General features: G+C 38.4%; 1 protein-coding gene across 2 annotated transcripts in view; it reads left to right on the forward strand.

Moving 5' to 3' along the window:
• DTL (denticleless E3 ubiquitin protein ligase homolog (Drosophila)) overlaps positions 1–24,212 on the forward strand; it is a 74,540-nt gene that overhangs the window by 9,551 nt on the left and 40,777 nt on the right. Inside the window, exons 2-9 of one of the 2 annotated variants that reach the window (XM_011938473.1) lie at positions 188–286; positions 2,981–3,042; positions 3,127–3,247; positions 17,360–17,425; positions 19,359–19,471; positions 21,268–21,341; positions 22,678–22,781; positions 23,061–23,165. In XM_011938473.1, the coding sequence (XP_011793863.1) occupies positions 188–286; positions 2,981–3,042; positions 3,127–3,247; positions 17,360–17,425; positions 19,359–19,471; positions 21,268–21,341; positions 22,678–22,781; positions 23,061–23,165 (744 nt within the window). The remainder of the gene's footprint in view (positions 1–187; positions 287–2,980; positions 3,043–3,126; positions 3,248–17,359; positions 17,426–19,358; positions 19,472–21,267; positions 21,342–22,677; positions 22,782–23,060; positions 23,166–24,212) is intronic. The other variant, XM_011938482.1, reaches the window with a different exon arrangement.

Here is a 24,212-nt window from a genome sequence, read left to right on the forward strand (position 1 = left end):
GCCTGTAATCCCAGCTACTTGGGAGGCTGAGGCAGGAGAATCACTTGCACCCAGGAGGTGGAAGTTGCAGTGAGCCAAATCGTGCCATTGCAGTCCAGCCTGGGCAACAGAGCCAGACTCCATGTAAAAAAAAAAAAATTTTTTGTGTGTTACTCTTCATATATTTTATTCTTTATTTGTGCTTTAGCTCCCAATATGGAACATGTACTAGCAGTTGCCAATGAAGAAGGCTTTGTTCGATTGTATAACACAGAATCACAAACTTTCAGAAAGAAGTGCTTCAAAGGTAAGTCTAGTTCTACAATTTTTGTTTTAACATTTAAAAAACTTTACAGATCCTCAAGTATATTATTATTTGAACACATTCTGTTTTAGTCTGTCTTGTGTTGCTACAAAGGAATAACTGAGACTGGGTAGTTTATAAAGAAGAAAGGTTTATTTGGTGCATGATTCTACTGGCTAGAAGATTAGACATCTAGTGAGGACCTCAGTCTGCCCCAACTCATGGCAGAAAGCAAAGAGGACCCCATGAATACAGAGGTTACATGGCAAGAGAAAGGGGTAGTACCAAGCTCTTTTTTTAACAATCAGCTCTCCAGGGAACTAATAGAGTGAGAAGTCACTCATCTGTTCACCTCTTAGGGAGGGCATTAATCTGTTCATGAGGCATACACCCCCATGACCCAAATGCCTTCCATTAGGTCCCACCTCCAACTTTCAGGATTAAATTGTAACATGAGATTTGGGAAGGGACAAACATCTGAAGTATATATAACACATTCCCGATTATGTTAACTTCTGATTAAGTCTTTTTAGGGACCAGGTTAGATGTGAATGGTGGACTACCTATCTGTCACCTGTTAACTATGACAATGCCTTTACTCAAAGTTAAGAAAAATACGTTTTAGGATTAAAAACAATTCCTTCAAAAAGTTGAATCTTTAACACTTAATGTGGTTAGAGAAGTGTTGCTTTAAAACATTTATATTGATCAAGCATTTTTCAGGTATAAAGCAAAGTTCTTCTAACCTTAAGAAGCTGATAATTTGGAACCCATAAGTCAAGTGTTGAAATAACTAAAATAAAACAAAGGCTGTAAATGATACAGAAGTAGAAAGAAAACACACTGGTGTCAAAGAGAAAGCTCTCATGTAGTAAAGAAGGCTAGGAAAATTTATGAAGAATGGGGCATTTGGGTTGGACTATGGTATTTAGACCAGTGGAAATGGAAGGGGGTACTCCAGGTGAAGGGAAAAGCATTAGCAAAGGTCTAAAGATGGAAAAGCATAGGATATAATAAAATAGGAAGTGACCAATTTGGTTGGAATAAGATATCGAGAACAGTGAGAGATGAGGCTTGCAACCAAGATAAAGAGTAAAGAATGCAAAATGTTGAATGTCAAACTAAAGTATTTTACATTCCATTCAGAGAGCATCATGAAGTTCTTTTTATTTTTGTTTTTTGTTTTTTTGGTTGTTTGTTTTTGGTAGAGATGGGGTTTTACCACATTAGCCAGGCTGGTTAACTCCTGGCCTCAAGTGATCTGCCTGCCTCGGCCTCCCAAAGTGCTGGGATTACAGGTGTGAGCCACTGTGCCCAGCCAGTATCATGAAGATTTTTGAACTGGAATATGTTTCAGAAAGATTCCATTTTAGGGAATATATTACTAGTGAACTCATGGAAAGGAATTTGACAGCAGATGGTAGTTCTCATGTGGTAATTAAGGGAATGTGTAATTTCTGTGAGTCCACAAATTATCTTTGCTCATGCCAAAGGGTGCTGACTACTGATTTTTTATGTGTGCATCTTTGTTTTTCTTATTTTAAGTTCCAGGGTACATGTGCAGGACATGCAGGTTTGTTATGTAGGTAAATGTGTGCCGTGGTGGTTTGCTGCACATATCAACCCATCACCTAGGTATTAAGCCCAGCATGCATTAGCTTTTTTTTTTTTTTGAGACAGGGTCTTGCTCTGTCACCCAGGCTGGAGTGCAGTGGTGCAATCTCGGCTCACTGCAAGCTCCGCCTCTCAGGTTCATGCCATTCTCCTGCCTCAGCCTCCTGAGTAGCTGGGACTACAGGTGCCCGCCACCACGCCCGGCTAATTTTTTGTATTTTTATTAGCGACAGGGTTTCACCGAGCTAGCCAGGATGGTCTCGATCTCCTGACCTCGTGATCCGCCCGCCTCAGACTCCCGAAGTGCTGGGATTACAGTTGTGAGCCACCGCGCCCAGCTACATTAGCTATTTTTCCTGATGTTCTCCCTCTCCGTGCTCCCCCTCAACAATCCCCAGTATGTGTTGTTCCCCTCCCTGTGTCCATGTGTGCTCATTATTCAGCTCCCACTTATGAGTGAGAACATACAGTGTTTGGTTTTCTGTTCATGCATTAGTTTGCTGAGGATAATGATTTCCAGCTCCATCCATGTCCCTGCAAAGGACGTGATATCATTCCTTTTTATGGCTACACTGCATTCCATGGTGTATATGTACCAAATTTTCTTTATCTAGTCTATCATTGATGGGCATTTGGGTTGATTCCATGTCTTTGCTATTGTGAATAGTGCTGCAGTGAACATATGCATGCATGTATCTTTACAATAAAATGATTTATATTCTTTTGGGTATATACCCAGTAATGGGTTTGCTGGGCCAAATGGTATTTCTGGTTCTAGGTCTTTGAGGAAGCGCCACACTGTCTTCCACAATGGTTGAATTAATTTATATTCCCACCAACAGTGTAAAACTATTCCTGTCTCTCCACAGCCTTGCCAGCATCTGTTGTTTCTTGACTTTTTAAATAATTGCCATTCTGACTGGCATGAGATGATATCTCACTGTGGTTTTGATTTGTATTTCTCTTAATGATCGACTACTGATCTTTTTACTACTACAGCTTTCCAGGCATTTAAACTTCTATTAATATGGCTACCACAGAATACAATTTAGACATTTCACATTTACCATTTTCTTTGTTTAGAATGGATGGCTCACTGGAATGCCGTCTTTGACCTGGCCTGGGTTCCTGGTGAACTTAAACTTGTAAGTGACTTTATTTCATTAGGATCTGGGTAAATACTGATAAGGGATTGCTTTGTTAAATTGTGCTTACCTTATTTTTGAAAGGTTACAGCAGCAGGTGATCAAACAGCCAAATTTTGGGATGTGAAAGCTGGTGAGCTGATTGGAACGTGCAAAGGTCATCAGTGCAGCCTCAAGTCAGTTGCCTTTTCTAAGTTTGAGAAAGGTAGGTTTGTGCTTATCCTCTTTCATCTCCTTAACCTTCTTTACAGTGGGGAAATAAGAACCTGTAATTGTTTCTACCCTTTTCCCTATCAAAGTTACTACTTGACCTACATAGATGATTAAGATTCTTTTTTTGGAGACAGTTTCATTCTGTTGCCCAGGCTGGAGCGCAGTGGCACCATCTCGGCTCACTGCTACCTCCGCTACCTCCCAGGTTCAAGTGATTCTCCTGCATCAGCCTCTGGAGTAACTGGGACTACAGGCGTGCAGCACCATGCCCAGCTAATTTTTTTGTATTTTTAGTAGAGATGGGGTTTCACCATGTTGGCCAGGCTGGTCTAGAACTCCTGAGCTCAGGCAATCCACCTGCCTCAGCTTGCCAGAGTGCTAGGATTACAGGCATGAGCCACTGCACCCAGCCAGGTGATTAAAATTCTAATATGACTGAAAACCTTAATAAAATTAAATTGGTTTTAGGCCCACTCTTCTGGACATTATCTCTAGCTTGTCTCTGAAAGTCAACAGTCTTTGGTAAATTTTTCTATAATCTTGCACATAAGGTGAAGATTTATAAATAGCTACAATACCATTGTTTAACTTTGATTGTTCATTGAAGTTAAAATCTTGTACTGGGCACTCATTAACTCTGTAAAACAGAGTTACTTTAACTCTACTTGTAAAATCTAAATGAGCTATAAGGCTGATAAACTGAACATGATTTTCTCCCTAAAAATTTATCATGTATTTGGTTTAAATGGCCTGTTTTTTGTTCTTTGTTTGTTTGTTTGTTTTTTGAGATAGAGTCTCGCTCTTTCACCCAGGCTGGAGTGCAGAGGCTTGATCTCGGCTCACTGCAGCCTCCACCCCTCGGGTTCAAGCCAGCCTCCACCCCCCGGGTTCAAGCAGTCATCTGCCTCAGGCTCCCAAGTACCTGGGATTACAGGAGCCCGCCACCACAGCCAGCTAATTTTTGTTTTTTAGTAGAGCCAGGGTTTCACCATCTTGGCGAGGCTGGTCTTAAACTCCTGACCTCATGATCCACCTGCCTCAGCCTCCTGAAGTGCTGGGATTACGGGCGTGAGCCACCGCACCCGGCCAAATGGTCCAATTTTCTATTATGTTTTGAACTATTACTTAAAATTGATTTTCCTATGTTTATTTTATTGTTATAATTGGACAAGGAAGATTTAAGAGTGATATAACACAGCACAGTACTGTAGCAGCTAGGGAAAAATGTATCAGTGGTGCCTGAATAAGCTCTTCATTTCTGTTTTTTGTTTTGTTTTCTTCTTCCATTTGCTTCTCAGTAAATAAATTTTTTTTAATAGACCAACAAACATTTATTTCAAAGGAGTCTCTGAAGTAATCTGACTTTAATCTCTGAATAATAGTGACAGACATTATAATCTCCTTTATCACTTAAAAAAAATACTCTATTTTAAAAATCAAGTGTTTTCATTTATTCACCTGAGCCATTTAGGAGGTTAAGCTGGTTTGGACTGGTTGTTTGTTTTTTGAGACAAAGTCTCCCTCTGTTGCCCAGGCTGGAATGCAGTGGCATGATCTCGGCTCACTGCAACCTCCTCCTCCCAGGTTCAAGCAATTCTCATGCTTCAGCCTCCCAAGTAACTGGGATTACAGGCGTGCGCCACCACGCCCAGCTAATTTTTGTATTTTTAGTAGAGACAGGGTTTTGTCGTGTCGGCCAGGTTGGTCTCGAACTCCTAATCTCAAGTGATCTGTCCGTCTTGGCTTCCCAAAGTGCTGAGATTACAGGCATGAGCCACCATGCCCAGCCTGGCTTGGACTTTTAAGAAAGTCAGTTTTAATCTACTGTGGTTGCAGTTGAAACTGGAACCTTTAAGGGGAACTATGGCATGATTTTTCTTATTTCTGCATAACTTTATTAACATATTTAAGTAGTTAGGTATGCTTGTGTTCTAGTTTTCTACACTCCTGTGTCAGAGTTCACTCTGAGTTTGTAAAAATAATGTTAAGATAATGAAAATTTACCTAACTACAGAATATGGAAAGCATCATATTTTTCGGTCCTTTTGCTTAATTTTTACAACTCTGCATGTGAACCAGCTTATGACAATGAGCTGTAGAAGAAAAGGCACTGAGTTAGAGATTGGGGCAGGTGGCTTTTTTCATGGCTTTCAGTAGTCCATAGGTGCCCTAGTATAAATTAATCTGATCGGATACTACTCCCAAGCCCTGTGGTTTGCTTTGGTAAAACAGAACAGATAATAGCTCTATTCACTCCATCAGCCATAAGCCCTCTTATAGGACAAACCTTTGCAACTAAACATGGAAGCCCTTTGTTTTATTCTGGACTCTTGGGCAAAGTGATTTTTACCTCCTTGGGCCTTCATTTTCTAGTTTTGTGAGATAAATACCTATTCTATTTAGGTCACAAAAATATTGTAGACATAAAAGTGAGGTGAAATATGAATGCTTTTTTTTTTTAATCTGAGCTCATTATGGTGGCGCATTCCTATAATCCCAGCAACTTGGGAGGCTGAGAAGGATGGCTTGAGGCAGGAGTTCAAGACCAACCTGGATAACATAGTGAGACCCTATATCTAAGAAAATAAAAAATTAGCTTGGTACAGTGGTATGCACCTGTAGTCTGAGCTACTTGGGAGGCTGAGGTGGGAGGATCGCTTGAGCCCAGGAGTTTGTGGCTGTAGTGAGCTATGATTGTGCCATTGTACTATAGCCTGGGCAATAGAGTGAGACCCAGTCTCAAAATAAATTAAATCAATTGATCTGTCTATAATCTATCAGGGAATTATATAAATACTTAGTGTTTTGTGGGGGTTTTTGTAGGTAGCATGGTAGAAAAGATCATTGGTCCAGTTCTTCCCACCCTACCTGGGTGGGATACAAATAATCCTAACTGGGCATAGTCATACTAATGGAATTTGCCTTCCCTAAGTATCTACCAACTAAAAGCAAAGAAAATGGACTCGGATAAGTGCTTTGTGTGGCAAAAGGGCAAGTATTAGAACTTAGTGGAAAATTAAAATTGATTGTAAATGTATTTCTATTTCCTCTCCTACAAACTTACCTATATTTGAACCTTCTTTCTCATCATTCTCAAGTTTTAATTAAATGAGAATCTCTTGGAAGTGGGCCAGGCATTTATTTTTTTAAAGTTCCTCAAGGGATTCCAATGTGTAGCTAAAATTGAGAAACATTCTTGATTCTTCCCAAGACCTTCCCCCATCGCATGTATCCCCACTACCCTGTATCTTCAAGTTCTCCCTCTCTATTGGCTGCTTCTCCTTAGGAAAGACTCAAGAATGCCTGTGACCTATTTTCCCAAATATCTTAACCCTGTGTTCTCTTTTAGTTACTGTTACATATTTTCCATCTCCTTTAATTTGGTTTAATCTATTTTCCACATCTAGCCCTCTTCCTGAAATCACTCTTGCTAAGGTTATTATCTAATTATCAGAAAGCATGAAACTTTCCAGGTGTTTTCTTCTGCTTGTATAATATGCTATACTTTTAGTGTTTATAATATGTTACACTTTTAGTGTTTATAAAATTCCAGTAAAAGTATTTGCTTAGAATCTGTGATATCCCACTCCCTCTGGTACTCCTTCTGCTTTCTCTTTATTCTTTCATAGTTGCTTTTACCTAGCTTGAAGTGTTAGCAAGGCCCAGGATTTGGTGTTTAGCCTTTTTTTGCTTTCAACCTATACCTTCTTGGACAGTTTCATCTGTACCAGTTTTGTTTTGTTTTTCATTCTGCTTGTGTTGACCCAGATCTATAATCCTAGCCTTAACCTTTCTGCAAGTACTTCAGATTCAGCATAGCAAAAACTAAACCCACAATTTCCTTCCTAAACTCATGATTTCTCCCTGGCAATGCCATCTTTTTCCTCTCCTCTGGTATCATTTCCTTGAATAACTTCATTTAACATTTCTTATAGTGCGAGTCTGGTGGTAATAATTTACCTTTGTTTTTCTTTATCTGAAAATGTCCTTATTTCGTTGTCATTCATGAAGGACATTTTTGTTGGATATGAAATTCTGGGTCAACAGCTTTTTTTCCTTTCATTGCCTGAAGATGTTCCACTATCATCTCTGCTTTCATTGAAAACTCTGTGGTTGTTAAAATTATTTCCCTGTATATAATATGCTGTTTTTCCTAACTAATTTCAGGATTTTCTGTCTTTGGTTTCTAGCAGTTTGACTGTGGTATGTCTAGTCATGGTTCACTTCACAGTTTTCCTATTTGAAGCTTGCTGAGCCTTTTGTATTTGTAAATTCCTTTTTACTGAATAGGGAATTTTTCTATCATTTCTTGAAATATTTTTTCTGGGCTAGGCATGGTGGCTCAGGCCTGTAATCCAAGCACTTTGAGAGGCTGAGGCAGGCAGATCACCTGAGGTCAGGAGTTCAAGACCAGCCAGGCCAACACAGTGAAACCTCGTCTTTACTAAAAGTACAAAAATTAGTCAGGTGTTGTGGTGGGCACCTGTAACTCCAGCTACTCAGGAGGTTGAGGCAGAAGAATTGCTTGAACCTGGGAGGTGGAGGTTGCAGTTTGCTGAGATCGTCAGTGTGCACTCCACACTCCAGCCTGGGCAACAGAGCGAGACTCTGACTCAAAAAAAAAAAAAAGAAAGAAATATTTTTTCTGCCTGGTTTATTCATATTCTTTCTCCTCCCTGCTTCTTCTGGTACCTTAATTACTCATATGTATATATATTTTTTCAATTACTCATATATTTGACTTTTCTAAATTATCCCATGCGTCCTTGAGGTTTTCTTTTTTTTCAGTTATCCTAAATTTAAGATAAACTGAAAAAGTCATAACATCCATCCATTTAAAGTGCACGTTTTAGTGGTTTTTAGTTTATTCACTGAGTTGTGCAGCTATCACCACAATCTAAATGTAGAATCTTTTCATCAACCCAAAAAGAAACTTGAACACGTTAGCAGTACTTTCACTCATTCCTTCCAACCCTATACAACCACTATAGTAATTTCAGTCTCTATAGATTTGCCCATTATACACATCCATACAAATGGAATGATACAATATGTGATCTTCTGTGACGGGCTTCTTTAATTTAACATAATGTTCAGTTCTGTTTTTCTCTCTCTCCTTCAAATTGAATGATTTCCATTAATTTGTCCTAAAGTTCACTTTCTCAATTTTCTCCAGTCTGTTCTTAGGCCTGTCCAGTGAATTTTTTCATTTCAGATACTGGTTTTCAGTTCTAAAATTTTCTTATTTTTTTTTTTAAAGACAGGGTCTTGCTCTGTTGCCCAGATTAGAGGGCAGTAGCATGATCATAGGTGCATGCCACCATGCCTGGCTAATTTCTTTTTGTATATTTTGTAGAGATAGAGTTTCACCCATGGTTGGTCTTGAACTTCTGGGCCCAAGGGATCTGCCAACCCAGCCTCCCAAAATGCTGGGTTTACAGGCATGAGCCACGGTGCCTGACCTTCATTTGTTTGTTTCCTGCTGAGATTTATCATCTTTTTATTGATTGCAAGTGTATATATTTTTTTCTTCCTTTTTTTTTTTTGTTATTGTTGTTGTTTGAGACAGGGTCTCACTCTGTCACCCAGTTTGGAGTACAGTGGTGAAATCTGCTCACTGCAACCTCTGCCTCCTAGGCTCAAGTGATCCTCCCACCTCAGCCTCCCAAGTAGCTGAGGCTATAGGTGCATACCACCACACCCGACTAATTTTTGTATTTTTTGTAGAGATGGGGTTTTGCCATGTTGCCCAGGCCAAATGTATGTTTCTTTAACTCATTTAACATGGTTATGTATCCTTTACAACCTTATCTGATAAATCAACATCTGGATTATCTTGGGATTGGCTTCCATTGAGAATAATTCATTTTCCTGGCTCTTTGTAAGTCAAGTAATTTAAGATTATATTCTGGACATTGCGAATGGTATGATGGATTCTAGATTCTGTTATATTGCTTAGAAAAGAGTTGGTGTTCCTTTTTTAACAGGCAATTCACTTGTTTAGATCCAAATTGAAGACTATCACACCTACAGGAGGACGGTGGATCTTATCTCAATTATTTTCTTTAGTTTAAGCCTCAGTTGTAAACTGCTTTCAGTTTCTCTTGCCCATATTGTACAGGGGTTAGCCAGAGACTTGGACTGAGTTTAAACATGGAATCATAATTCCATGGGTTCCCTTTCTCTAGCTGTATCCAGGTTTTCCCCATCCCCTCACTCTCTGACTGTTCTTGTTGCTCCCAGTCTCCTTTTCCTGGTTCTTCTGGCTTGAAAGATGGCAGATTTTTTAATTTGCATTTTAGCTGCCTGGTATTAATGCTGCAACTTTGGCTGTCCTCAAGGAAAACCACAAAAAAAAAAAAAAAAAAAAACCCTGTAATTTAATCTCAGGCCAGTCATTTGCTAAAGATGTTGACTCTCCTCCAAAAATTGTATGTTTAAGAGGAAAGTGAGCTGGGCTTGGTGGCTCATGTCTATAATCCCAGCACTTTGCAAGGCTGAGATGGGCAGATCACCTGAGGTCAGGAGTTCAAGACCAGCCTGGTCAAGATGGTGAAACCCTGTCTCTACCAAAAATATAAAAAATTAGCGGGGTGTGATGGTACGTGCCTATAATCCCAGCCACTTGGGAGACTGAGGCAGGAGAATCGCTTGAACATGGGAGGCTGAGGTTGCAGTGAGCCAAGATCATGCCACTGCACTCCAGCTTGGGTGACAGAGCGAGACACTATCTCAAAAAAAAAAAAAAAAAAAAAAAAAAGGAGGAAAGTGGTAACTTAAAGGGAGGAGTAAATTTTATCCCCAAACAAGAGTTTCTATTTTAGGCAACAAATTCCAACAAAAGAGGGGAAAATGAACCTGAGTGAGAGTCTGTACAACCAAAGCTGTTAAAAGGAATGAATAGTGCCTGACACTTAAAAAGTGCTGAATTAGATGAATGGTTTCAACATGGCTGACTAGATGCATCTGGCACTCACCTCTTTCACAGAGTGGAACCAAAATAGTGAGATATTATAGTGAGAGTGAGATCGTAGATAGTCACACTTCAGATAGATCATCTAAGAGAGAACACTGGGATTCAACAGGGAAGTGACAAGCAGCTCTGGAAGCAAGGAAGGAGACAAAAGCAGCCTATTTGACTGGGATCAGCTAGGAATCTGCAGAGGCTTCCTATGCAGGGAAAGAGGAAGTGAGACACCCAGCAGCCCAAATACCCACTGTGAACCCTAATAATAATAGCCATGGGAGACCCCCTTGATGCTCATGGACCCTAAGACTAACATAGGGAGCTGCGTGGAGACTTCATGAAGGCATTGCTCCAGAGAGATATCATACTGGGTCTCACAAACCTCCAAGTCCTAAGCAGCTGTAACACAGTTTGATTTTCAGAGCCTAGCCCCCACCAGATTGTGTCCTGCCCTGCCACCCAGGCTGAATTAGGAGCCACACACAGCAACCTCATTCCCCTGAGTGGAGGGGCAGCTGCACATTTTCATGCTTCCTGAGGACAAATTCCACTGCCTGCAACCACCACCACTCTGAGCTGCCGCAGGGCAGAGGTATAAGCGAAGCCCAGTCCCTTTACTGCCTGCCTATGGATACTCCCAGGGAAAGCAACCCCACTCTCCATGTCAGTACTGCAGCATAGCTGCTGCTGCCCCTTACCTGAGCATTCCACCGGAAGCCTGGGGAATCACCCCACCCCTGCCTTCCATAGCCAGCACCTGCAGGCACCACCAGGGTGACCGAGGGCAGTTCTACCCAGCCTAGCTTCATACCCACCACTACCCAAGCACACCATCTGGGAAGCCTGAGGATTGCCCAGTTCAGTTCATCACCAGTGGTGCCTGAGCACTCTTCCTAGAGTCTGAAGTTGGGCCTACTCAATCTGCTGCTACCACCACAGCTGGCATCAACCTGTACGTGCAACCTGCAGGTCTGGGGACTGGCCTGCCCAACCTGTCACAGTCACTGCCAGCACTAGTATGGAACACTTGGGTTCCAGGGGATTTTTCCATCACTGCTACTGTCATCACCCACACCACTCCACACCTGCTGCCCAGGGGCTCAAGAACTTGCCCACCTACCTGGCCCACTGCTGCCATTTCTAATACCTGAGTAAGCCATCTGAAGGCCCAAGAATCTGCCTGTGTGGATCCATTAACACCAGTGCCAGTGTATGCTGCCTTGGAGCCAAAGGACAAGCAGGCTCAGACCACTGCTGCCACCACTGGGGCCTGAAGACTGGCCTACCTGGTATTTCAATTTCTGGCAAAACTTAACCAGTCTGCACTAACAACCAAACTCTAATCTACCAATGAAACCACAGATACCACTGACTGTATTTATGGCCAAAAGGAATGATAGAGACTATGCTACTGCATGCATCCAGAACCAAAGCCAAGTATCCTTTCCAACCATCACCATACATACATCTTCAGGAAAACGTTCTCCACTACAAACCAAATTCAAAAAATTGGAAGAAGCAACTGTTACACCAGGTGCACAAATATGAACATAAAAACACAGAGAAATCGAAAAGCAAGTATATGTGACACATCCAAAGGAACACATTAATTCTTCAGCAACAAATCCCAATCAAAAAGGAATTCACAAAATCCTGGAAAAATAATCCAGAATATTGACACTAAGGAAGCTCAGTGAGATACAAGAGAATTCTGAAAGACAATACAAAGAAACAGAAAAATAATTAAGGGAATGAATGAGAAATCTACCAAAGAGATAGGTATTATAAAATAGAGCTAAATTCTGGAACTACAGAATTCATTGAATGAAATACAAAATACCTTCGAAAGCTTCAACAATGCACTAGATCAAGCAGAAGAATCTCAGAACTTGAAGAAGTATTGAAGATCTTTTAAAATAACCTAATCAGACAAAAATAGAGAAAAAATAATAAATATGAATGACTAAAGCTTTCATGGCATATGGGACACGATAAAGTGGCCAAATATATGAATTTTCAGTGTCCCAGAAGACAAAGATAAAATGAAAGAGTTAGAAAGCCTATTTAACAAAATAATAGGTGAAAACTTCCCAAGTCTAGCAAGAGATTTATATATCCACATACAACAGGCTCCAAGATCCCCACAAGTATATAATTCAAAAAGGTTTTTTTCCATGTCACACTGTAGTCAAACTGTCAAAAGTCAAAGACAAAGTGAAAAGTCTAAAAGCAAAGAAAAAACATCTAGTCACCTATAAAAGAAACCCCATCAGACCTAACAGCGGATTTCACAGCAGAAATCTTACAGTCCAGGAGAGGATGAGATGATATATTTAACATGCTTAAAGAAAAAAAAAACCCTGCCACCCAAGAATACTACACCCAGTAAAATTATCCTTCTTAAATAAAAGAGAAATAAAGTCTTTCCCAAACAAACAAAAACTGAGGAAGTTAATCACCAGTAGATGGGCCATACAAAAATTACTTAAAGGAGTCTTATACCAGGAAGTGAAGAACAATATCTACTATTATGAAAATACAAAAACCACTGGTAAGCAGACACACAAGAGAGAGGAAAGACTGAAATGTTACCACTATAGAATACCATGAAACCACAATGATAAAAAGTACCAGAGAAAGGAAGGAACAAAGGATATACAAAACAACCAGAAGTCAATCAATAAAGTTAGGAATAAGCCTTCACATATCAATAATACTGAATGTAAACATGTTAAACTTTCCATTTAGAAGATACAGACTGGGCAAATAGACAAACATGACCTAATTATATACTGCCTACAAGAAATGCATCTCACCTGTGAAGACACATATAAACTGAAAATAAAGGAATGTAAAGATATTACATGCAAATGGAAACCAAAAGCAAGCAAGAATAGCTATACTTATATCAGATAAAACAGACTTTATATCAAAAGCAGTAAGAAGAAATGAAGGTTATTCAGTGATGATAAATCAATTCAGCCAAAGGATATATCAATTCTAAACATGTATATACCTAACACTGGAGCACACAGATATATAAAGCCAATATTATTAGATTTAAAGGGAGAGAGAGACTCCAGTGCAATAGCAGTTGAGGGCTTCAACACCCCACTTAGCATTAGACAGATATCTAGACAGAAAATTGGATTTAAACTGCACATTAGACCAAATGGACCTAACAGATATTTACAGAACATTTCATCCAACGGCTACAGAATACACATTCTTCTCATCAGCAAACAGAATATTCTCCAAGATAGACCACATGTTAAGACACAAAGCAAGTCTCCACACATTTTTAAAAACTGAAATAATGTTAGGTATCTTCTGAGACCACAATGGAATAAAACTAGAAATCAACAACAAAAGGAAGTTTGGAAACTACAAATACATGGAAATTAAGCAGTATGGTTATGAATGACTTGGGTCAAGGAAGAAATTAAGAAGGAAATTTTTACAATTCTTGAAACAAATGAAAATTGAAACCCAACATACCAAAACCCATGGGATACAATAAAAGCAGTGCTAAGAGGAAAGTTTATAGCAATAAGCATCTATACCAAAAAAGCAGAAAGACTTTAAAAGAATCTAATGGTGTACCTCAGGGAACTAGAAAAGCAAGAACAAACCAAACCCCAGAATAACAGAGGGAAATAATAAATAGCAGAGCAGAACTAAATAAAATAAAGACAAAAAGCAAGAAAAAGGGTCAGCAAAACAAAAGGTTGGTTTTTGGAAAAGATAAACAAAATCAATAAAGTACTTGCTAGACTAACCAAGAGAAAAAAGAAAGATGGTCTAAATGAAATCAGAACTGAAAAAGGAAACATTACAACTGATACCACAGAATCAGTGGTATTACATTACAAAAGAAACATTACAACAGATACCACAGAAATACAAAAGATCATCAGAAACTATTGTGTACAACTATGCACTAACTAGAAAACCTAGAGGAAAAGGATAGATTACAAGACACAACCTACCAAGACTGAATCAGAAAGAAATAGGAAACCTGAACAAATCAATAGTAACAAGATCAAAGCAATAATAAGTCTTCCAGCAAAGGAAAGTTCAGGACCAGACTCTACCATTAAAAAAAAAAAAAAAAAAACCTCAGATCTAATAAATTCATTAAAAGTTACAGGATACAAAATCAACGTACAAAAATCAATAGCATTTCTATACATTGATAATGAATTAGCTGAGAGAAATCAGGAAGGCAATCCCATTTAAATAGCTACAAAAAAATAAAACACCTAGGAATAAATTTAGCCAAAGAGGTGAAAGATCTCTACAAGGAAAACTGTAAAACACCAATCAAAGAAATTGAAGAGGAGACAAATGGAAAGAGACCTCGTGCTCACGGATGGGAAAAATTATTTTCCCATGGGCATATTGCCCAAAGCAATCTACAGATTCAGTGCAATCCCTATCAAAATACCAACATCATTTTTCACAGAAGTAGAGAAAACAATCTTAAAATTTATGTGGAGCCAAAAAGAACCCAAATGACAAAGCAGTCCTAAGCAAAAAGAATAAAGCTAATATAGCTAAAACAGCATGGCATTGGCGTAAAAACAGACACACAGACCAATGGAACAGAATAGAGAATTCAGAAATAAATCCATATATTTGCAGCCAACTGATTTTTCAATAAAGGTACCAAGAACATACAATAAATGGTGCTGGGAAAACTGAGTATCCATATGCAGAAGAATGAAACTGTACCTCTATCTCACTATATTAAAGAAAATCAAGATGGGCATGGTGGCTCATGCCTGTAATCCTAGCACTTTGGGAGGCCAAGGCAGATGATTGCCTGAGCTCAGGAGTTCAAGACCAGCCTGGGCAACATGGCAAAACCCCACCTCTACTAAAATACAAAAAATTAGCTTGGCATGGTAGGCTCGCCTGTAGTCCCAGCTCCTTGGAAGGCTGAGGCTTGAGAATCGCTTGAGCACAGGAGGCAGAGATTGCAATGAACCAAGATAGCACCACTGCATTCCACCCTGGTTGACACAGTGGAACTCAGTCTCAAAAAAAGTAAAAATAAAAAATCAAGATGGATTATAAAGACTTAAATGTAAGACCTGAAACAGAACTACTAGAAGGAAATTTAGGGAAAGCACTTCAGGATATTGGTTTAGGCAAAGATTTTATGGCCAAGAACTTGAAAGCACAGACAGTAAGAACAAATAGATAAACTAGACTATACTAAACTAAAAAGCTTCTGCATGCCAAAACCTTTTGAATGGGAAGTATTTGCAAACTAATACGTCTGATAAGGGAATAATATGTAGAATGTATACAAGGAACTCAAACAATTAAACAGTAGAAAAAACAAACTATTAAAAAGTAGGCAAACACAGACTGGGCAATGTGGCAAAACTCTGGCTCTGCAAAGAAAAACAAAAAAATTAGCTGGGCATGGTGGTGCCCTACTGTAGTCCCAGCTACTTGGTGGGACTGAGATGAGAGGATCACCTGAGCCCTGAGCGGTGATTACACCACTGTACTCCAGCCTAAGTGACAGTGAGATCCTGTCCTAAAAAATAAAAAAAAAAAGTAGGCAAAGAGCATGAATAGACATTTCATGAAAGAGGACATACAAACGGCCAGCAGGTATGTGAAAAACTGCTCAACATGACTAATAACCACAGTGAGATACCATCTTAACCCAGTTAGAATGGCTATTATTGATGGGAATGTAAATTAGTACAGCCACTATGGAAAACAGTAAGATTTCTCAAAAAAAAAAAAAAAATAGAATTACTATTGATCTAACAGTCTCATTATTGGGTATAGAGCCAAAAGGAAACAGTGTATCAAAGGGATAACTGCAGTCACATTATTGCAACACTATTCACAATAACCAAGATATGGAATCAATCTGTCTATTAACGAACAAATAAGAGTTTTTAAAAATTGTGGTATATACACAATTGAATACTATTTGGCCATAAGAAAGAATGAAATGTCATTCACATCAACATTATGTTAAACAAGACAGGCACAAAAGATAAATTTCACATGTTCTCACTTATATGTGGGTGCTAAAACAATCTCATGGAGGTAGAGAATAAAATGATAGATAACCAGAGGCTGGAAAGTGAGTGGGTGTGAGGGTGGAATGAAGAAAGGTTGCTTGATGGCTACAAGCATAAAGTTAGATAGAAGGTATAAGTTCCATTGTTCGATACCTGACTATTGTCACCTTACAAAATATTGTATATTTCAAGCAGCTAGAAGAGACAATTTGAAATGTTCCCAGCACGTAGAAATGATGAGTACTCAAGGTGATGGATACCAGATACCCTGACTTGATCATAACACATTCTAGGCAGATATCACATATCACATATACCCCATAAATATGTAAACTATTTTGTATCAGTAAGCAAAATTGCATGTTTTCATTCAGTTTCCACAGAGCCCTCAGGTAGCTGTTTTTGTATTTTATCCCATTTACAACTAATGCAAGTGGATTAGTTTTAAGTGCTCACTCTTTCACACAGGAGGCAGGGGGTTTTTTGGCTTACTTTTAAAGAATAAAACATTACAGATAAATTGAAGTTCTCCTATAGTGCCTTCTCCAATCCCATTGCATCCCAGAGGCAGCCTCTTTCACAAACTTCGGATCTGGTCCATATTTTTATACTGAGCCAATACAGTTTAGAGGTTTGGAGTGTAAGCTGATTCATACTGCCAGGAATACCTTTACAAGTTACTTACCCTCTCTGTGCCTCTCTTGGTACCTACCTAATAAGGTTGATAGCAAGGATTGAGATAATTTGTATAAAACGTGGGATAGTAGCTAACATTTAGAATAATAGGCACTCCGTATTTTGACTCTTGCTTGTCATTCTTACTATAACCACTATACATTTTATATGGGTTTTACAAAATTTACAGAGGCGTGATTCTATAAAGTTTTGGTTCGACATTAGTATCTCAAGCTCTTCGTAATCCTTTTTCCTATTTGTTATTGAGCTATATATTTTTAAATGTTTGACTCCAGTGCCAGATACAGTACCTAGCACATAATAGATAGTCTAGGAAATTTAAATTGAAATATATGTGTCATTTACTGGTTTTGTTAACCTCTCAATAATGTGTTTATTTCCTCCACAGCTGTATTCTGTACAGGTGGAAGAGATGGCAACATTATGGTCTGGGATACCAGGTGCAACAAAAAAGGTTAGATTTTAATTCTGAGAGATTTGGGATTACCCTGTACTTAATTTTGAGTGAAAGAGTTAGTGATTTCATCTGATTACCACCAGGGGGCTTGTACTCATAATTCCCCATTTCTGCTCACTGTTCCAGATCTCAGAATCTTTGTCAGTGTTACAAGTATTACACTCACGTATTTATCTCATATTGTCTTCTGAATGATAATGCCATTTGCCCACATTATTGATGGACTTAAAAATATTAATATGCAGCCTCACTGGTAAATGTCTTTAAATTTATTTTGGTTTTCAAGAATTTTTATTTTTTTTTTTATTTTTTTATTTTTTTTTGAGATGGAGTCTCCGTTGCCCAGGCTAGAGTGCAGTGGCATGAACTTGGCTCACTGCACTCTCCACCTGCTGGGTTCCAGCAATTCCTCTAGCTCAGCCTCCTGAGTAGCTGGGATTACAGGCACCTGCCACCATGCCTGGCTAATTTTTGTATTTTTTTAATAGAGACGGGATTTCACTGTGTTGGCCAGGCTGGTCTCAAACTCCTGACCTCAAGTGATCTGCCCACCCCGGCCTCCCAAGGTGCTGAAATTACAGGTGTGAGCCACCATGCCCGGCCTGATTTTAAAGAATTAGATTGAATTCAAACATAAACTCATGGTTGTCTGGTGATGCCATTAAGCAGACGATGATGATTATCTCAGTGTTCACGTTTAGTTAATTTATTAAAAATTTTTTTAGTTTCTGCATTTTGAAAAATTGATAACATAGTTGTACATATTTTAGGGGGTATATGTGATATCTTGATACATATATAGAACATGAAATGATCAAATCAGGGTAATTGGGAAATCCATCACCTCAAACATTTTTCTTTGTGTGTGTTGGAAACATTACAATTCTTCTCTTCTAGTTTTTTGTGTTTTGTTTTTTGTTTTTTTGGAGATGAAGTCTCACTCTGTCTCCCAGGCTGGAGTGCAGTAGTATGATCTCACCTCGCTGCACCCTCCACCTCCTGGGTTTAAGTAATTCTCCTACCTCAGCCTCTCGAGTAGCTGGGATTACAGGTGCATGCCACCACGCCCTGCTATTTTTGTATTTTTAGTAGAGACAGGATTTCACCATGTGGCCAGACTGGTCTGGAACTCCTGACCTCAGGCAATCTGCCCGCCTTGGCCTCCCATTCTTCTAGCTATTTTGAAATATATATTAAAATTAATTTGAAAAATTTTAATAAACCTTATTTTGTAGAACAGTTTTAGGTTCACAGCAAAACTGAGCAGAAAGTATAGAGAGTTCCCATATAGCCCCTGTCCTGCCCATGCACAAGTTTCCCCACTGACAACATCCTATGCCTGAGTGGTACATTTGTTATATAATCAGTGAACCTATATCAACACATGCTGTCACTTAGAGTTTATAATTTACATTAGTGTTATATATTCTTAGTATTACACATTCTGTGGATATTGACAAATGTGTAATGACACGCGTCCACCATTGTAGCATCATACAAAATAGTTTCACTACTCTAGAATTCCTCTGTGCTCCAATTATTCATCCCTACTTCCCTCTAAGCCCTGGCAACCGCTGATCTTATTACTTCCCCTAGTCACATTTCCTCCATGTCATTTTATGGCTTTATCAAGCTCATTTCTTTTTAGTGCTGAATAATATTCCATTGTCTGGATGAACCACAGTTTATCCATTCACCCACTGACGGACATCTTGGTTGTTTCCAAGTTTTGGCAATTATTAAAGCTGTTATAAACATCTCTCCCTTTTTATACATTATAGTCTCACCACAGGAGATGTAGTGTAGCTGGCTCTGCTGGCTTCTAATTTCACCAATTTGGTCAAAAATTACTTAATATTGAAGTTTTATGTACACATGTATTCAGCATGTAAGAATCCTGAAACCTAAATTTCCTTGGAATATCTTTCAGATGGGTTTTATAGGCAAGTGAATCAAATCAGTGGAGCTCACAATACCTCAGACAAGCAAACCCCTTCAAAACCCAAGAAGAAACAGAATTCAAAAGGACTTGCTCCTTCTGTGGTAAGGTTTTACAGATGTATACATGTGTGCAGATCTTATCTGTAGGATAGAATAAATGGGAGGCTATTGATTAAGTGAATGAGAATCTTCATGATTTTCATTTGATATCAATGGTTTATTGCTTATTCAGTGCCTACATTTGTGGTTCTCAAATTCTAATTTTTAGTTCTTCTGAATTATAATTACATTTACCTATATTATTGATGGAATTAAAATATACGTAGCCTTGTTGATAAATATCTTTAAATTTACTCTGGTTTTAAATAATTAGATTGAATTAAACATAAGATCATGTTTCATGCCATTAAGCTTTCAAGTGATTATTATTTTTAAAATTTCAATATCTACATTTTTAAAAATTGATAACATAATTGTACATATTTTGGGGTGTACACTATGTATAATGATCAAATCAGGGTAATTGAGATAGCCATCACCTCAAATACTATGTGCATCAGAGTTGCCTGAGGCACATGTTAAAAATTCACCTTACTGAGTCTCATCCCTAAAAATCTCTATACACACACACACACACACCCCTATAGTATAGTGGAATTCATTAGGAAAAGTGGGGGAGGAGTAGTTTGAGGAAGCATATTAAGTACTGTGATGCAGTTTTCTATGGGGAAAGAATACCTGTTGTTTTCGTAATACAAACTACAGAGAGATATGTTTTTTGTTTTTTGTTTGTTTGTTTTTTGTTTTTGAGACAGAGTCTCGCTTTGTCACCCAGGCTGGAGTGCAGTGGCGCAATCTTGGCTCCCTGCAAGCTCCGCCTCCTGGGTTCACGCCATTCTCCTGCCTCAGCCTCCTGAGTAGCTGGGACTACAGGCACCTGCCACCATGCCTGGCTAATTTTTTGTGTTTTTAGTAGAGAGGGGGTTTCACCGTGTCAGCCAGGATGGTCTCAATATCCTGACTTTGTGATCCACCCACCTCAGCCTCCCAAAGTGCTGGGATTACAGGTGTGAGCCACCACGCCCGGCCAGCTTATTTTTAAGCATTTGACAAAATATTATTAAATATATTGAGAAACACATGAGTAGAACATAGTACCACTCTAATAACTTACAGTCAGAGCTCAAACAATGCCCATAATATATCCTTTTTCTTTAAAAAAATTGCCCTTTTTCTCACTTTAATTTTTTTTTATATTCCTGGTGTGTAGGGTACAAGTTAATATTTTGGGGGAAGTATGACTGCTAAGACATTAAGACTTAAAACTATACACCATGAACAGGACACAAGCATGAATGGAGACAGATAGTGGAGGCCATATGAAGTTAAAATGAGTAACATTTCAGACATTTAATCGGGTTCTGAGCCAAGATAACTTGTTAGGTAATAGCAATTAGGAGGTAAGACTCCACTGGGCCTCTTTTTCAGAGAGCATGTAATAATCTTTTATTCATAATTCTTTTGATACTCCTGTATGATAATCTAGGTAGAGCAACATTTTAGAGGTTAAACCAGCACAAGAAAGTTAAATAAGTTTCCTAAGGGTACACACAGCATATTAGTAGGGCTGAGTCTAACTAGATGCAGTAGGCTCAGACAAGCAAAATCTTTTAGTCACCAGTTTGTTTCTTGAGTACAAGTTGAAGTATTATATACTAAAACTTAATGATCCTTGCTAAAATTACCTCTTGGTCAGCATATATATCTGATTGAGCTCATTAGAGAAGACTTCATCTAAGTCAGTCTGGGGAGACAAGTTGTTTTTTAGCACCTCGTTCTCTTGATGGTAAAGATTATGATGCTCAAGATAGAATCTTTTTCTTTTCTTGTGCTATCAGGATTTCCAGCAAAGTGTTACTGTGGTCCTCTTTCAAGACGAGAATACATTAGTCTCAGCAGGAGCTGTGGATGGGTAAGAGTCTATTTCTTATTTCTTCCGACGAGATCTTTTTTATGAGCTGTGATGGTACAGTCACATAGTCTCATTATAATTGAATGTGTGTGCTTTCAGCTATCAACATAGCAAGTACCCCAAATGAGAAAAGGAACTGTAGATCACACTGGAAAATACCTAGTTGAAGGACTCTTGAAGGATAATTAAATGAAAGAATACATGTGTCACGCTTAACACATTATCTAGCACGTAAGAGCAGTGGTAGCTGCTGTTGCTATCTTAGAAAAGCTGGCTGGGTAGCTTGCTTGCCTTATGCAATATAATTTAGTCACTAATTCTCATTTTGAAGAGTAAAATTTCTGTTACTTCGGGTTTTATCTTTTTCAGGTTTAAGAATATCCTAAAAGAAGAAATCTGATTCTGGGGATGTAATTAACATTTCTGGGAGTAATCTAACTAGATTGATGATAGTAAGGCCTAATGACTTTCACATACCTATCATCCATGATTAGTCTGAATTCTTGGCTTCCAAATAAGTCTGCTCTGTGATGCTTGTTGGTTGGTTGCTTTGTAGAATATAAATTCTTTGCAAATGGAGACGCTTTCTTTTTAAGCTTCCTTCTTATTATATCTCTCAAGGCATCCTTCCCTTAAAATTTTTAATTTAGAATATGATGGCTTACCAAACTAGGATTTCCATTGTGTCCTCTGGGCACTAAAACCCTCTGAACCAAATTATCAGGCAGGAATGAAGGATTATCTAAAGGTTATTAGTTCTGCTTGTGAATGACTGAAAGCTTGCTCTGTTTGTTTCCAAGAATACTGTCATTTCTTATCAGGTCTGTGTTTTCAAGTTGCTTTCATGCTAGAAGTAGAGGGTTAAGACAATTATCTCAGTAGATGAAATGAAAAAATACTTTATTTCACAGAACAATTTGTTTAGATTATTTAAGGAGTTATGTATGGAGATGTAACCACAGGGACAGAACTTACTACTTATGATATCAAAGGATATATGCAGAATATTAAGGCTTAGGAAGTGTTTTTTCTAAAAACAATGGAACAATTACTATCGGCACTCAACCTTCATCTTCCTTTTCCGTTCCCTTAGAGTAAACTCCAGTAACCCATCACTGGGTCAAATCACATCTGTTTCCGTTCTGTCAGAATTATAAGCCTGGTATTGGAGACAACAGTGTAAGATAGTTTGATTTGTTTCCCAATGAAGTATCCTCACTGTACCTAGCTAATGTGCCAGAAGAGTTAGATTAAAAGTCATTGCACATTTAGTATAATTGAAGTTGTTTGGGGTTGGAAGAAGGTCTACAAAATATTTATCTGCCTTGGTTTTTAGGATAATCAAAGTATGGGATTTACGTAAGAATTATACTGCTTATCGACAAGAACCCATAGCATCCAAGTCTTTCCTGTACCCAGGTAGCAGCACTCGAAAACTTGGTAAGCCTTTGTATAGGTCTTTTGGGGGAGATATGAGTTTTTGTTAAAAAAAAAAAAAAAAAAAATTAGGCTAGTTTCCAGTAACATTGATATGAAAATTTCTAATATGTGAAGTTCAAAAGATAAAAACTCAGAAGAATGTTTTTGGTTTGTGTATATTTTGGGGACAAAGAATTCTGATGATTCTTCTTAAGGAACGATCTATTTTTGTCTCTACGTTTTAACCTCGAATCTACTCACCATCATCAGGACATGCTAACTTAAGTTTTCTTTTTCCAGGATATTCAAGTCTGATTTTGGATTCCACTGGCTCTACTTTATTTGCTAATTGCACAGACGATAACATCTACATGTTCAATATGACTGGGTTGAAGACTTCTCCAGGTAAGACATTAGTCATTCAAATTCTCTTACCAGGAAACCATTATGGGCTTTTTTTTGGTAATGATAATTTAATGGGTTTTCTTCTAAACTGAACTTGTTAAGCCACATGAGGACTTTGGCATCTTTGATTACATCCGGTGGTAATTTCTTAAGTGTACATTCCTTGTGATTTCATAAGTAAGCTGAATTGTGCTTTACATGGTGACTTAATTTTATTTTAATAGAGAATATCTCCTGAAATTATACCCTTTGGCCTATATTTAGAATTCTCTCAATTTGGATTTAATAAGCTGTGGAGTAGAAAAAGCACTTCTGCTCAGCTTTTGTCCTCTTTAGGGGCTGCTGGTTAAAATTAGGGGACTGAATTTCTCAGACCCCCAAAATAGTTTCGGCCTATCAGCCTTCTCCTTAATGTTAAAGAGAGGCCCTTTTATTTCTAGATGTTTTCCCCAGCTTCACCTTTTTTTTTTCCCTCAAAACTATAAAAATAGAATCTGATACTTACAACTAATAAATGATAGTTTTAAAAAGAAAACCCAAGTTTCTCAAGCATGCTTTCCTCTTTTTTTAATCTTCTCCCCTCCCTCTTCCAAATCACTAGCCTCAGGCATGCTTTAAGAGAGTTATTTGGGTTATGTTATTTTTAAGAACATCAATTTCTTAAGCTACATCTTAGTAGCCTGGTTATTCCTCATCTATAGATCTTTCAAAAACACTTTGAATTCCATAACCAATCCTCAGAGTTACCCAGTCTCCACTAAAGTGAAATGGTTTGATAATCAAGAAATCTCAAGTACAGAACTTGTCATTTTATTTATTTTTTTTATCTTTTATTTTTTATTTTTTTGAGACGGAGTTTTGCCCTCTGTTGCCCCGGCTGGAGTGCAGTGGTTCGATCTCAGCTCACTGTAACCTCCGCCTCCTGAGTTCAAGCAATTCTCCTGCCTCAGCCTCCCAAGTAACTGGGATTACAGGTGCCCGCCCCCACGCCTGGCTAATTTTTGTATTTCTAGTAAAGGTGGAGTTTCACCTTGTTGGTCAGGCTGG

This window comes from Colobus angolensis, unplaced genomic scaffold (genome assembly GCF_000951035.1).
Source record: "Colobus angolensis palliatus isolate OR3802 unplaced genomic scaffold, Cang.pa_1.0 Scaffold100, whole genome shotgun sequence".
Lineage (NCBI taxonomy): Eukaryota > Metazoa > Chordata > Mammalia > Primates > Cercopithecidae > Colobus > Colobus angolensis.